The following is a 15898-nucleotide window of genomic DNA, read 5'->3' on the forward strand; positions in this document are numbered from 1 at the left end:
CCTGTCCATGGCTGACTGTTCCTCGGGCAGAGCTGCATCCCCGTCGGGCAGAGCTGCATCCCCGGCTTCAGGCAGACATGCCTCAACTGAATGTACAAAACAAAGAAACTCAATGACTGAAGCCCAATGCTGAACTCATTTTAAGCTGTAGTCCCCAGTGGTTCCCAAACGTTTTATGATGGGCCCCCCTTTGACTATGGAAAGAAATATGACCCCCATGTAGAAAGATTGAGACGCTACAAGACACACAACACACACACACATGACCAACTCCAACCATTCAACATTTAATAGCCTAAACAAGACTATCAGCACATATCGTTGCATTTGTTTTTCCTTCAATGCTTTTTTTAAACACACTTGAACATAACTTATTTCATCTTTGTACTATTAATTCTAGCAAACAGAGACAGCTCATAGCATTCAAATATTTTCTACATAATTATTTGAACATGTTAACATAACTTGTATTTAAACTGCAGATTGTATTTTTCTCTTAAAAAAAACAATCAGCTGTAGCATATCTTTTTTAACATTTGAAACATTTCCTTTCAACATTTTACTTCTTTCTTTAATCAAAAACATTTTGTTTTTAAAATCACTTTTGCACTATTTTCTTTTTGTCTTTTCTTTTTTCAACCCCCCCTTGCAGTACCTTTGTGCCCCACTAGAGAGGGCTAAAGGTCTACTAGGCTTGGTCTCATCACAATTTGTCAACCATCGCAGTGAGTTGAACCGCTCTCCTTTCACTGACAATAAAGGGAGAGGAGATGAGTCCGTGTTACGTCATAATAAGGAGGCTCCTTAACGTCTGACAGCCTGACAATGTTTTTGTTGAACAAGGCGACGCACAGAGCTCCTGAAGCAAAATAAACAGTGCATGAGGCTCATATAAAGGCTCATTAAAGTATCCCATGCCTACATAGTTAAATGGATATTTATGTTTTGGGTGATATAACGTTTGAGAGATCATTCTTAACAGTTCACAAACATCAGACCAAATAAAGCAAGATGGATCATAATACTTTAATTACTTGGTGCTGGATCATGTTTATTCTTTATGGCATGCTTCTGTTTCTATGCATTCTTCTTATGCACTGTAGCTGTTGACATTTATCATTTGCGGCTGGATCAAGTTAACTTTAGCCTATTCTCAGCTCCATGCCATGACATGCTGCTGAATTATGTGTCTCTGTAATTGGAAATTGACAGTCGGTCAGGAACGCGGTAGCTCATTAATAGGCCATGTGAGCATTTTTGTTGGTGGCACGTGTAGTTATGTTTAACAAAACTACAGCGGGACACGTGTGTTCCGTGTTTGCATGCATCAACACGAGTGAGTACATGTACATCACCGCAAGTGCTCAAGGCTAGGGCTGAGTTTTGGACCCGTGCAGGGCTCTAGAGGGAAGGTCTGCCGCCCCTACAGTGCTGTAGTCCATTGGTTCTCAAAGTGGGGTCAAAGGGGTTCTTGGGGGGGGGGGGGTACCAAGGGGTCCCCCGCTAAATTCGTTAATATAGTGCCTCAATCATTTTTACCACTTTAACCATATTTTATACTTTGGCTATTTAAAAATAGCAGATATACAAGCGCGGATATATAGCGCGGCAACAAGTGAGTGGGCTGTATTTTTCCCAAAATCTTTGCTTCTGGAGGTCCCGAACACTTTTCAGATGGGGGACCGTGGCCAAATACATAGCAATTTGGGGGTCCTTGACACGAAAAAGTTTGAGAACCACTGCTGTAGTCAATAATGACATTGCGAAAAGGAAAGGAACTGTGGAACTCCTGTACCTTGCTCATTGGTTTGTTCTTCGTCTTTTTTGTTCTTCTTCTTTTTCTTCTTCTTCTCGCTGGGTTTCTCAGTCGACTCGTCATCGTCTTTCTTCTTGCGTTTCCTTTTCTTTTGCGGGGAAGCAGGAGTCCCTCTCTCGTTAGACACGTCCTCGTTCTCCTTCTCTCCCTCCACCTCCTCCATGTCAGCTCCTCCATTCTCCTCTTCCTCCTCCTCCTCCTCCTCTACATCACTCAGTTTCTTCTCTGCCTTCTTTCCTGGGAAGCACAAGGTACATAGATGCACAGAGGGATTATATTGTTGCCGTCAGGCAGAAACCTCGTATCTCCATATTTCAACTTGGGTTTATGCAGTATTTCGCTCCAACTCAAGGGAAAACATAAATCTGAGCACCAACCTAACTGAATTAAATCCAAACCATTTTACACCTCGTCTTATTGAACTGGTCATGATGTTCAACTGGCTTCGTTACCTTTGGTCTTCTTGCTGCGTTTCCTCGTCTTCTTTTCCTCGCTGGGCGACTTGGTCTTCTTCTCCCTGGACTTGGGTTTCTTGCATTTCTGCACTTCAAGGATCTTGTCTAGCAGCTTGGAGAAGAACTCTATATCCAGCTTACGCCTCTCTTCTACAGGAAACGTAACAGTTAGATCGGCTCGGTTGTATACGGCAGTGGTGGTTCTCAACCTTTTCAGGCCATGACCCCCCAAAATAATCACATTTGAACTGGGGACCGCCTAAAATAATATTTGAACTGGTGTCCCCCCCACCCTGACAAGCACTTAGAACTGTAGGACTTGAGGCATTACATTTTAGTTTGACTGAGTTGCACAGATAAGAATCGTGAAAATAGCTTGATCTAGAAAGCTCACAATGCCTCTTTCTTATAGTATTTGACAATTTGGCCAATGTTGGACTAGTTTTTATAGTATAGTTTGTTGATTACTTTTAACACAGCAATGGCCTTTTTTTTTTTTTTTTTAAAGTCCTTAGATTGTCACTTCACTGTCATCTGAGGACCCACCAAAAATCATGTAGGGACCCCCCTGGGGGTCCCGACCCACAGGTTGAGAACCACTGGTATAAGGCAGTAGATCCCAGGTTGGGAAACAGTGGCATAAGGTTCAATATTTGCCCATTTTATCTCTAAAGTGGAATTAAAACAACAATTGTTTGAAGTTGCATACGCAGACATACAACAATCCCTGCCAGAACAGAACACTACACGACAAAGCGAGATAAAAGTTGCTAAAGCACATAGAATACTTACTGAAAGCCTTGTCAATCCTCCAGGAATTGTCTCGTTCCTCTCTCTTGAACTTGTGCTGCAAGGTTAAAAACGCAATGAATGCGATGTTACGTAAGAATGTGTGCTGATATTTAGTGCAGTCGTCTTGTAGACACTTTATAACAGTGTTAAAGGGATTGTAGGCAAGTTCAGAGATAAAAAAAAGAAAAAAACTATTGTCAAACACCGCACCTCCACTCCCCGCCCCCCTCCTCATCAGCAGTTTGTTTCCCCGACCACCAGGGGGTGACGCAGGGGGGACTTCTAAACGGGCCATGCCGAAAATAGGTTGCTTTATTCGGATACAATGCGTGTTACTGCCCGCCCCTGCCGGTTCTCTGATTTTTTTTTTAAATAGGCTCTTTCATGATAAATTGACCACATATATGAAGTTAAACAACTAAATTCTATCCAAACGATATCTTAAAAGTAAATTCCGTGCCTCAAAAAAGAAGTTTGAGAGCATTTTAAAACCGAAAGTAAGAAGTATAAACTGCCTACAGAAAACAATGGCGGCTCGTTCCATTTTTGTCGGCTGCACTCGGTCCCATTCGGTTTCACCCGAACAGTTCACACGGGCACGGACGCGCACGGACGCGTCCATGCATTTACGTCCCGGACAAACATAAATAGTAGGGAAAATACGGATTTCAGAAAGAGGACTGTGTTTCAATGCAGGAAAACACCCCAGCATCATTATATAGTGGCTGATAGAGGGGAAGAAATTCAATATATATATATATAAATATTCTTAAAATGTAGGCTTAATGTTGCCTACAATCCCTTTAAATAAGTTTATAGCATTTGTTCAGATCTCCACTGACCTTTATCTGTGATCGAGCTCTGTAAGGAAACAACTGGCAAATCATGGAGAAGTCTGTCCCCACCATGCTGATAGCCAGGAAGAACATTTCTGTCTCTGATGGAAGGAAAATAAAATGTTATAAGTCAAAGACTGGTGTGGATTTATTGTCTTTCCTTTTTTAAATCCAATAGGACCGCAACACTATCCCTATTTTGGGCATTTTCTTAAAGACAAATGTACAAAGAAAACAGATCTACAAGCTCACAACTTGATGGATCTGAACACACTGTGAGCTTGTAGATCAGCAATGTTTTTGCATGACACCGTTGTACAACTTGTTCTTCAAATTTATTTGAGAAAAACCCAAATAATAACTAGAATTTTAATAATCATCAAGAAAATAATGGACAGTTGCACCCTTAACAGCAGCAAAAATGTGCACCTATAAGCATTCTAGTCCAATCAGCGTGGCTGTATGAGACTGACCTTCAGTGGACCAGGGTTTAGTGTAGTTCCCTTTCCTGAAGCTGGAGTAAGTGGTGGTGGAGCCACGTTCGAAGATGGGGTCTGTGCCGTCCGCTGGGTTCGGTCCTTTCGCCCTCTTGACCTCCACTGTCAAGCTGAGAGAGACACAAGTTTGACAAAAAGCGTGACTAACAGGGTTCCCGCACATTTTTAACAACGAATTTTCAAAACTTTCCCATAATTTCCCCAAAATGTATTATCCCATTTCCAGGCCTATAGCAATCATAAGGTGCAATAATGAGGCTCTTACACCAGTGTCCTATCAATGCACCAAGCGAAGGTGTCAGGTGACAAAAAGAGCAGATCTACAAGCTAACAACGTATCACGGTGCAACGTGTTGTTGGCTTCTAGATCTATTATTTTTGTTACGCGACGTCCTGTATACATTCTACTATGTTACATATTTCACGTAATGTCAAAAACAATGTACTGTATATCCAAACATTTTTCCAAAACATTTGATTAATTCCAAACCTTTTCCAGGCCTGGAAAAAGGTTTCAAAATATCTCCATGAATTTCATGACCGTGGGAACCCTTGACTAAACAAGCCCTTGCAATGCGACATCTGCTTCCCCTCATCCTCTCACAATATAGATACAAATACCTGGCATTGACAGACAGCAGTCTGAAACGGTCAGACCCTTACGGGTCCATTTGGTTGTACACTCTCACGGCTCTTTTCCACTACAACTGTGTCATGCTGTGTAACATATTTCTGGATTTGTTTTGGATTCAGGGTTGTGGATTTGTTTCCATACACAACGGCTTGGTTTCAGAAAAGACATACTGTGGATCCTGCTCAGGAGGTGGTACTAACCCTGAACTTGTCATTTTTTACACGCTCTTACTTCAGCTATTTTCAAATAGACAATACATAGGTTTAAAGTGGTTAAACAGATCATGCTATATTAACTCATTTTGCTGGGGACCCGCCCTGGACCAGTGTGAGAACCAGTGTTCTACTGTATAATCAATGATTCAAGGTCACTGACCTCTCCTCGTCGATAATCAGGGTGCCATCCTCGGCCACTTTCACCCTGGGGACCATCAGCTGGTCGTCATCGGCTTCAACGTCCTCTTCCTGCTCGTCATCTCCGTCGTCGTCCACCTGGCGAGAAGACAGCGCTGGGCTCGGGGCCCTCTCGGGTGACCTGTGGAATTCATGAGAATTTTGTTGATAAATTAACCATATTCTGTTGACTAAAGCATAAGCTCTAGTCAAGTAAATAGTCACATGATATAAATCGAGTGCAGAGAGAACAATGCAGTGCCTCAAATAAACTAGGGATACCAGGGAAACAATGAACCTGGCATCTGTCTAAATTACATGCCATCTAAATAACATTCTGTCCATTTGGGGTTAAGCAATATAGTGGCAAACAAGAATATATTCACAAAACAAAAGACAAGTACGTCATAAGTATGTTTCAATTATTGAGCTTCAACATAAAAATCAAAGAAAACTGAGAGTCTTACTGTTGTCTAGCTGGAGAAGGTTGTCTGGCTGGAGAAGGTTGTCTGGCTGGAGAAGGTGGGACCACAATCTCATTCTCATTCTTCGGCTGTGAATCTGCTAAATAAGAGCTGGAGATAGAAAGAAAGAAAGAAAGAGCAAATAATTACAGGTTAGGAAGACGGTGATAATCAATGTTATTGTTAACCCATTCAATCCGGAATGCATCTCTGTCACTTTAGATGTCTTTGGCTATTCAAAAATAGCAGATATACAACCACAGATAAATATTGTGAAAATTGCAGATCTACAAGCTCACAATGCCTCGCAACGTGAATTTGTAGATCGGATATTTTCAAAAATGTTGCCTCTTTCTTATATTATTTGACAATTTGGCCAATGTTTGACCAGTTTGTATAGTATAGTTTGTTGATTACTTTTGATGCAGTAATGGCCTTTTTCTTTTTCCCCACAAAATCAACCCCCAGGTGGTTTAGAACCACCACAGTGGACACTTACCTCATGGGGTTAGAGACTGGTAAATAATAGATGAGATCTCTCATGGTCATTTTGGCAGGATCCGGGGTATATTCCTTTACGCGAGCTTTCGACGTCGTGTTTTTCATGTTTTTCTACGAATTAAACACAATTCAAGATGATACATACAAGATGACAGTTCATTTAGATGATACAGTGACAGTAAAATAATGTAATTAATCCATTCAATCCGGGAACGGATATAAATTAATAAATTGACCCAAAAGTAACAACAAAACAAAGTATTTCCTTGTTTACGGCAATGAAAGTATTTCATAAGTGTTGCGCTGGGCAGACACGGTCGCCTCAGAAAACAAGGAAGTGTTGATCAAATAGAATAGAAATGTTTGTTTACAGCAAATGCAAATGTTTTCAAAAACATTCTTGTTTAGTTGTAAATTACATTGTGTGTTTGTTTACATGGCTGTCATGTTGGATACAGCACAAAATCAAGCAGCGCAGACTGATATGAGCAGGTGCTCTGTGTCTTTGATTAGACAGTCGTGTGTTATAGAGCTCATCGGTCATTATCAAGAAATAACACACCGCAGAATTCAGGGATTGACAAATCAGAATCAAGCATTCAACCAAGCCGTGTAATAAATACCGTGAATGCACCATTATTAAATTAACCATTTGACAAAAAGAATGTTCACAAAAATGATATATATTACCTTAACCTTATCCTTGTTCATCTCCTTTTTGAGCAGTTCTCTGAGTTTACGGGCCTTTGCCAACCTCTGCAGGTCTGATGAATCGTTCAGGAGTCTACTTAAGGTGAACTGTGCTTGCGGCGGAGGCAGTCCACCTTTAGCAGATCTCGACACCAGAGTCTTGGCCCTCTCCGACATCTCCATGGCCTCTTTGTCTGACGGACACGGTTTATCTGGTGGTTTGGGAGGAACGTCTTTGGCTTGACTGCTTGGCGAGAGCTCCAGCGGTTGGCTTTTTTCAAGGGGCACTTGGGCCCGTTCTGTTGAATCTTTGTCTTCTGCAGGAACTGCCACGGGTGTTGTGGGCCGCGTGTCTCCTCCAGATAGGCCTGTCATGATCAGGACATTTTGAGTTGACGATTAATTGTCATACAAATAATTGTTATCAATGATTTCATTTGTTACATTACATTTCCGTTTGCATTTTATGACGATTAACTTAAAGGGATACTTCACTTTCGGGCCGGGGACACATTTAAAAAAAATATTAAAAATAAATGAAAAAAGTTATGGAAAATTCATGGCCCCCTCACGACACGCAGTGTCCTACTAATGTGTGAGGGGGCCATGAATTTTCCATAACTTTTTTCATTTATTTTTAATATTTTTTTTAAATGTGTCCCCGGCCCGAAAGTGAAGTATCCCTTTAAATATACAACTATGATAATATGACTAATAATGACTCAATAATCAATAATCTTATACTTCCAAAGCTTTCTACAATAGCAAAGAAATCAGCAAGTTCACACTCTCTCGACAAGCTTATCAATCTGTTCAACATTTCAGAATTTATTTTTGAAGGACACAAGTCCAACGATTATGCAACATCATTGCGATTAGTTCAGAAAATTGCAAATAATTGCTATTATTATGCAATAAAACTATGTAATTATTGCTATCGCCTACCCCCAGAGAGTGTCTGTTGCTGGCTTGGGGACGTGGTTCCCTGTGAGAGCGAAGCATCAGTTTGTCTGGAAGCAGTCACATCCTGGCCGTCTGCACCGGGTCCTTCTACCGCAGGGGATTCCAGGACGACGGTCCTGACAGGAGACTTTGGAGCTCGAGTGCGGTTCAGGGCCGGAGCCACTTTGGGCTTGACGGCAAAACGCTTCCTCCTTTGGAGTGCAGCTGAGGAGGAGGTGCCTTCGCCACCTGCATCACTGGTATCCCTAAATGAGACAAGAAGACACAACGGGGATTAAAGCAAAAGCAAATCTCATGCCTGAAGATTTTTGTTAGAAAGGTCCCAATGTGGGATTTGTGAAACTGCTTTAAAAGGAGCCCCCACACCCACACTATAGCGCTGCGTTTCCTAAACAATTAGCACAAAGGTAGAATTAGGATGTTTAGGTATCATCATTCTAGACCTATGTTCTTGCTGTTCTACAGTACATACAGCTAACCAGGTATTGAAATTGCGGATTGAGGCTTTAACTTTTGATTTGATGAAATATCCGAGACCATTGGGGTTTCCATGGAAGGTGCTTCTTAACATGTATTCTATTGCTAGTTTGACCCATTCTAATAATACTCTTCAAACTTATCAAAAATGACTGATATCAGTTGTGGCGACAGAGAACTTGAATCCATGCAAAGACATTAAAAGTAAAAAGTCAATTGGTATGAGAGGACACATTTATCTTTAGCTTGCAAAGCCTGAGCAAAAATTAGAAGCTACACTACAAGCTCACAGCACATCACAGACTGACGCGTGGTGAGCTTGTAGATCAGCCATTTCCGGTTGTGCGACACCCTCGCTCGCAACCAAGTATCGTTCGGCATTACTCACCTTGGAACAGTGCTTTTCCTTAAAGGAGACACAACAGCCACAGAATTGTCCTTGTTTGTTTCTGCCTGTGGCTCAACACACTGAGCCTCCTGGTTCAACTGTGGCGTTTCCTGGGAAGTAGGCAGGGATCCAGGTGCATCCTTGGAAGTAGGCAGGGATACAGGTGCATCCTGGGAAGAATGCTGCGGTCCAGGGGCATCCTGGGAAGAAAGCTGCGGTCCAGGGGCATCCTGGGAAGTAGGCAGGGATCCAGGTGTATCCTGGGAAGAAGGCTGGGGTCCAGGTGCATCTTGGGACGCAGGCTGCGGTCCAGGTCTGCCGGCTGTGTTGGCATTCGGCCGGACATTTGGCCGGACACTGATCCTAGATCTGCGAATCATTGTGATCTGAGAGGACAAGGCAATTTCATCCAAATATTACTTCTCTGGACCATATATTGTATATAAAATGCTACTCAAAATGAAAGGGAACTGGTTGTCTAAGTCTAGGACCCGCCGCAGTGGTGTTCGATAAGAACGTAACAGAGATGTCAACCCTGGTGATTGGGAAGGAGTACGGATCTAAAGAGCCCAGTAGAATGCAGAGGTATTTGGGTTGTAAGGCCAAACGCCCGATTCGTACTGATCTCCCACTGAACTCTGATCTGTATCAAAGAGCGAGGTCTTGAAGACAGTTGGAGATTCAGTGAAAACCCTGATTGCTTCTGCCCTCATGGAGTTTCACATTCACATCATCATCATGATGATGACGTCAGCACTGGCTCCACTGGCTCCATATATGGAGCTCCAGAGATCCAACACGCCCAAGTATGGAGTTGCTCATGATGTCAGGACAGCAGTGATGGCAACCATAGAAACCCAAATGTACTACACAACCATGGCGATCTACCAAACAAACCATACAACGTGAAAGCCTCCATTAACTATAATTTACAACAATGTAGGCATTTAGCAGACACTCTTATCAAGAGCAACTTACAATAAGCAAGATACATCACATAGAATGCAGAGACAGTGTAGTGCCTCAGGAAACTAGGATCACAGGTAAACCAAGAATCAGTCTAAAAACAACAATATACTATCACAATTATAATTAACTGGTACATTGAAACTATAGGATACCAGATAAACAATGAACCTAGCATAACATGCCATCTAAATTGCATTCTTAATATTGTGGTCAAGACAAAACAAACCTAAGTAACAAAAACAAACGACCATGACCAAGACATATCTGCATGGTAGCCATATCTTGGCCAGTTGCTAGCATCAATGGAGGCAGAAGGTGTCAGGGAGGGGTGAAGTGCTAGGGGATGAGGTGGTGTCAGAACTCTGAAGAGATGAGTCTTCACAACAAGGCGGACAAATTGGGACCAAGTCTGCAGTTCTGACTGCAATGGGGATGTCAGTTCCAGTTTCTAAAATTGCAGTCAGACACCTGATTTAACCCATTAAGACCTGGAACTGTGTCATTTTTACATTTGAGCTAAAAAGTATTATTTTACACTTTGGGCTATTCAAAAATAGCAGATCTACAAGCTCATAGCGCGGCACCGAGTGCCGCGCTACGAGCTTGTAGATCTGCTATTTTTGAAAAATCGTGAAAATGTGTGCAAATCTTTGAATATATATATTTTTAAAGCGAACATTTTTAACTCAAATCTTTGCTTCTGGGGGTCCCTGGGACAAGATATTTTGACTGGGGTCTGCGGCCAAATACATATCATTTTGGGGGTTCTTGACATGAAAAAGATTGAGCACCACTGATATAGAAACATAAGTTTTTCAGAAAACTGTTGGGATTTAGGAGACATGTAGAATCGGCTTCAGGTCTCAATGGGTTAAAAGCGCAAGCCTATCTGGGTAGGCTAATAGTTGGTCCGTCTGTCAAAACAGCCTGCCTGGTGAAGCCATTCACACTCAAAACTCAGTTAATTCTGACATCTTATGATCTTCATCGCGAAACCACTTTCCTTTAAACTTCCATAAGCAGTGGTTCTGGAGAGGTTCCAAGGGAAGGGGTCCCCAGCAAGGAGGACCCAGGAATGTAACCACCATTTGTTCTTATGTTATTATGGGGGAGCATGGAATAATGGGGGAGCATGGAATAAAAAAGTTTATTTATTTCGACTTTGAACAACTGGTTTAGGGAGGGGTCCCTCAACCATTAGCTAATCTACAGTGGTGTAAAAGTAACTATAAGCACATGTACTCAAATACTGTACTTAAGTACACTTTTGAGGAATTTGTACTTTACTGGAGTGTTCCCAGTTGTCAATACTTTTACTTCTAAGAGGCAAATATTGTACTTTTTACTCCACTACAATTATTGGACAACTTTAGTTACTAATTACTTTGAAGATTTGAGTACATTTTGATGCGAATACGTTTGTACTTTTACTCAAGTAAATGTTTAATACCGGACTCTTACTTGTAACAGAATAGTTCTACATTGTGGTATTGATCCTTTTATTTAAGTACAAAATGTGAGTGCTTCTTCCACCACTGAGCTTATATATCTACGCAAATGACAGGGGTCACCATCTCGAACTGACGTTATTATGTGGAGTGGACGCCCTGGACAACCCAGAATAGAAATAACGTATATCACCATTTGTAATACAATAAAATATAAAATATAGAATATATTTTTTACAAAACCAAAAACAGAAAATTGGGGAAAGAATTGCTGTATTTTGAATACATTTCTCTTCCTGAGCAACGGTCGCTTTAGCCACAGGCGAAGAGTAGATAATGAACTGATTAACAGTGATAATAAAGTAATAGACGTTTAACTATGTGTAACTCTGTCTTTTATACGTATGTGGTTCTGTTAGTAACGTACCTGCAGAAGAACTGGCTCGTTTGATGAAGCAGGGAATCTAAAAATACAATTAGTTCAAAGCCAAGCTGTTGTAGAGTCCATGCATACACTGGTCCGCCATGTTTTAACAAACTGACGCAAAGACATTCTCATTGGTCAAAACAAGGGATTGTGGGAGATGGAGTCTTTCAGGCGCGAGGAGGACTTCCTGTTCCTGTTGCCGTTTTGTTTACGTTCCGACTGCATCCGCGGCACATGTGGAACGTTCCGGTTCCGTTTGACGCGTTACTCTGCGCGGGCAGGGTTTATATTTAATCCAACTCAATCCAATCCAACTTTATTTATAGAGCACATTTAAAGTTTGGTAGAGTTTACCAAGTGATAATCAAAAGACACAAGATAAGAACACAGAAACACAATCACAATCAAACAAGAATAATATTTTTTGTTTAAATAAAAAAAATACAATAACCTCATGAAAACAAACTGTGTGTGTGTGTGTGTGTGTGTGTGTGTGTGTGTGTGTGTGTGTGTGTGTGTGTGTGTGTGTGTGTGTGTGTGTGTGTGTGTGTGTGTGTGTGTGTGTGTGTATATAAATAATCTTAAACTGTCGTTGTTGTGTCATTATGGTAATAGGTCTTCTATTTCCACCCCTTATTCTAAATACTTAATCTTCTCAAGGGTCCTTCTAATAATTAATTTAGTCAATTGTCTTTTGGTTTCTTTTATCCCAGATCATGATCTTGAATGTCCCCTTATCCATAAAATACATATCCTCCACTTTAACTCTGGGTGGTTCCAACCCTTTAAAACCCTATTTTAAGTGCTGTGATTCTCAAAATCCAGAAAATATATAATTCTTCCCTTTCCTCTTATGTGTTCAAACAGTATACCGTGTTTTTCTCGGTCAACCGCTCTCCAAAACATTTGTTTTTTTATATGCAAAATATCTGACCGAAGGTTTGTATACTTTGAGGTATGTAAAGAAATTATTCTCCTCGTATTCACTCCATAACTGTATCCTTGGATAGTGTAGAGCCACTAGAGTCAGACAGACATGAACCTCAGTTCCTTCAAAAACAGTAATGAGTCCAAGACACTCTTCATAAAGTTAAACCCCTTTAATAAACAGGCTGGTTCATAATGGAACTGTTTATTTTGGCAGCATGTTTCATCCAAAAGGTGGCCTTCATCACAGCAAACAAGAATGAAAAACTTTCAAGCCATATGTAAATCCATAGGATGCCATTATAGTGGGATGCATAGCTGCTGCTCAAGTGGGGGAGAGCTCTGGCACAAAGCTATAGAATATTAGCCTGGTAAACCCTCCCTCCGGAAATATCAATTCCATTTCATTCCTGGAATCAAATAGAAATGAGATTTCCGGAGGGAGGGTTTACCAGGCTAATAGAATATAGAAGGTATGGGGAAAAAACAACCACAGGAGGTCAGTATATACTAGAATAAAAAGGCTATATATGTCCAAAGAACATAACAAAAAACAAGGTTCAAGGTTCGTTGTTACATCTTGTGTACAGGTACATAAGAGTGAAAATTACTTTTGTTGGTGAGGTGTCAGGCCTTTGGTGAAGTGTCAGGCCTTTTGTGAGGTGTCGAGCCTTTTGTTACTCCTCGGACATTACAGCATCACCTACTGACACACACAAGGTATAGTAGCAGCAAATGGGGATAAAGTGACCCCACACCTGTACACATTTTGTCAGCCTCCAAATAAGACATCTAATGAGTTCAGAGAGCCACCAGCAGAGAAGCTGGCCTCTTTCCTAAAGATTCTTGAAGAGTCCAGGTAGTCTTTTTTTGTATAATGTTTTTCTGGGCGCTACACTCCCCCCGCCAGCCTAGTGAGCCCAGAGTGAGGCTCATGCCTCCTTCAATGCATGAGAGCCAACTGACCTTCTTATCACCTGACAGGGGGTTGTTTCCCTGGTAGGACGTAGTGCGTGGAAGGAACACGTTATTCCAACCAGTTACTTTCCCCTCCATCAGGCGCCCCGGCTGTCATGGGGGAGGCGGTCTAGCAACCAGGATTACTACATGTTTTTGTGACGGTACCTACCCTAGGAGACACGGGGAGAACATGCAAACTCCACACAGAGAGGCCCTTTCACCAACGCCACCTAGGGTATGGGCGCTGATGACACGGAGGATAGGACGGAGTCCAGGCAGTCTAACTCTAAACCCGCACAGCGAGTTGAAATACCTATACATTATAATTGCTACTGGTGTGCGTCCCTGAAGACAATTGGCAGCGATAAAAAGAAAAAGAAAAGAAAAGGTCATTTGAATTTGTACACGTTTAAACACTTAAACCCCATCAGGGGCGTAGCACCAAATTCTGGGCCCTGGGGACAAAGATTCACTGTGGGCCCCCCTATGATTTTTTTTCTTTAAAAAAGACCAAAAAAATACTTTTTTTTTTTTTTTTTTTTTTTTGGGGGGGGGGCCCTATTAACTCAGTCCCACTTACACCCCCCCTGTGACGCCCCTGAACCCCATACTTGACCAGATTCCCAAGGGCGCTATACACACTATTCCGCTCCGGTATGAGATTTATGTCTGTGACGTCCTGTAGTAGCCGGCAGCCAGTCTGATAGATGCGTGTTTTACCAAAGCAGACGTGTGTTTGTAACGGTTATTAACAATGCAAAAGAAATGGCAACATTCATACACTCATCTGATAAAGGAACATGTTGTGACGATCCCACACCCGTCTACTGTACACACTTGGGAGTATGAAATGAGGAAATAACCCAATAGGCTATGGAGAAAATATATTTCTACTTATTTGGAACACACAGCTCAGAGTCCAATTAGTTTTAACCCCAACAGCAAAAATAGAAAAACAACAGAGTCTGACACAGGGTTGCCATAGTTTAAGTAATAAAACCCCTCCACCAGCATTGTCCCACACACCTCCTCTCAGAAACCTCTCAGGTAGAGGTGGCTGCTGCAATGGGCTGCTTGGACAGGCTGGGAGGACGCTGGGCAGGTGGGTCACTCACAATGGTATCTAACGCCCCTCCATCGACTTCAGCCATTGTCGGGGGAAGGTCTTGGCATTGGGGCCAGTGCTGTGTGGCCCCCGAAGGACACTGCTACTCCCAGTGCATCTTCTAGGAGGCCCTGCTGTGTCGCTTCCCCTGGTCATCTGCTGCCTGTTCGGGGCAGGCAATAGTGTGTAGCAAGTCTGTGTCACCCAACACCTCTCTCTGTGGCTTTGCTGGGGTTCCTCTGACACAGGTCAGAGGGTTCAAACGCATGTATTGTGGAGAGTGGCAAGATGTTATACAAGCCAGAGCAGATGGACATGCATGCTGCCATGAGAGACTTTCTCTTGAGGGTGTGTGTGGGGATGACTGACTGTCTGCATGGATTAGAATGAACCTGTGTGCAGTCACACTCAGCTCAGAGTCCTATTAGTTTGAACGGGGGCCAGGTGTGACAGTTTCAATCAGCCATCCCCCACACGTCACAAACGTGTCTCAGGAGTCAGGACCCATGTCTGGGTCACGGAGCAATTTTTATGGGTCGCGGGTAATATTCCCTATTTTTCGTTTCGTACGTAAACAAAGATACTTTATTTTAAAAAGCTTAACAGCAAAACTTTTCATCAATTAAAAACAATTTAATGAAGTATTTCAATAAATAAATAAAAACAACTAATCATTTCCATAAGTAAATAACAAAAAAAGGTTAAGAAGTAGTGAAAATAGGAGATCTTGCACCACGTCGTGAGCTTGTAGATCTGCTATTTTCACTAGTTTGGGTCCCGGGCAAACGTCTAATCTCTCTTTTGGGTCTTGAGCTAAAACATTTGGAAAATGTAGGAAATATGGTCCAGTTCAAATTTGGCCTGAAGTCCCATACAGCTGCAATGTATGGAAGCCTGTCTGGTGCTGAATAAAAGGGAATAGACCCTGAATAATCTCTTTTCACAGCAGCCATTTTAACCCGGCAAGCAATTGAGTCTAGAAAACCACATCCACTACATTTCTGTAATACAACACACTTACTGTAACTTACTGCCTACCTCAAAGCACAGTGCCAATCCCTTTGCTTACTGTAGGGTTGCCTTTTGTACACTAGGGGGCCCCATTGTCATGACTTTGATGATTTAACAGGCAATGTGTGGTACATCTTTTTTGTTTT

The 15898-nt window shown here is 42.0% G+C and overlaps 1 protein-coding gene across 2 annotated transcripts in view; it reads right to left on the bottom strand.

Annotated features, from left to right (window-relative positions):
* LOC308079100 (uncharacterized protein) overlaps positions 1–11846 on the bottom strand; it is a 30667-nt gene extending 18821 nt beyond the window's left edge. For both annotated transcript variants that reach the window (XM_080420453.1, XM_080420452.1), the window contains exons 1-13: positions 11750–11846; positions 8906–9291; positions 8023–8285; positions 7078–7445; positions 6386–6498; positions 5890–5997; positions 5406–5564; positions 4373–4506; positions 3906–4000; positions 3064–3118; positions 2269–2421; positions 1796–2053; positions 2–86 (exon numbers count right to left, since the gene is read on the bottom strand). In XM_080420453.1, coding sequence (XP_080276579.1) covers positions 2–86; positions 1796–2053; positions 2269–2421; positions 3064–3118; positions 3906–4000; positions 4373–4506; positions 5406–5564; positions 5890–5997; positions 6386–6498; positions 7078–7445; positions 8023–8285; positions 8906–9285 — 2171 coding nt within the window. In that variant the 5' untranslated portion in view covers positions 9286–9291; positions 11750–11846. The remainder of the gene's footprint in view (position 1; positions 87–1795; positions 2054–2268; positions 2422–3063; positions 3119–3905; positions 4001–4372; positions 4507–5405; positions 5565–5889; positions 5998–6385; positions 6499–7077; positions 7446–8022; positions 8286–8905; positions 9292–11749) is intronic.
* Between the last annotated feature and the right edge of the window lie 4052 nt (positions 11847–15898).

The sequence above is a fragment of the Gymnoscopelus braueri genome, assembly GCF_963280865.1.
Source record: "Gymnoscopelus braueri genome assembly, chromosome: 22".
NCBI classification, from domain to species: domain Eukaryota; kingdom Metazoa; phylum Chordata; class Actinopteri; order Myctophiformes; family Myctophidae; genus Gymnoscopelus; species Gymnoscopelus braueri.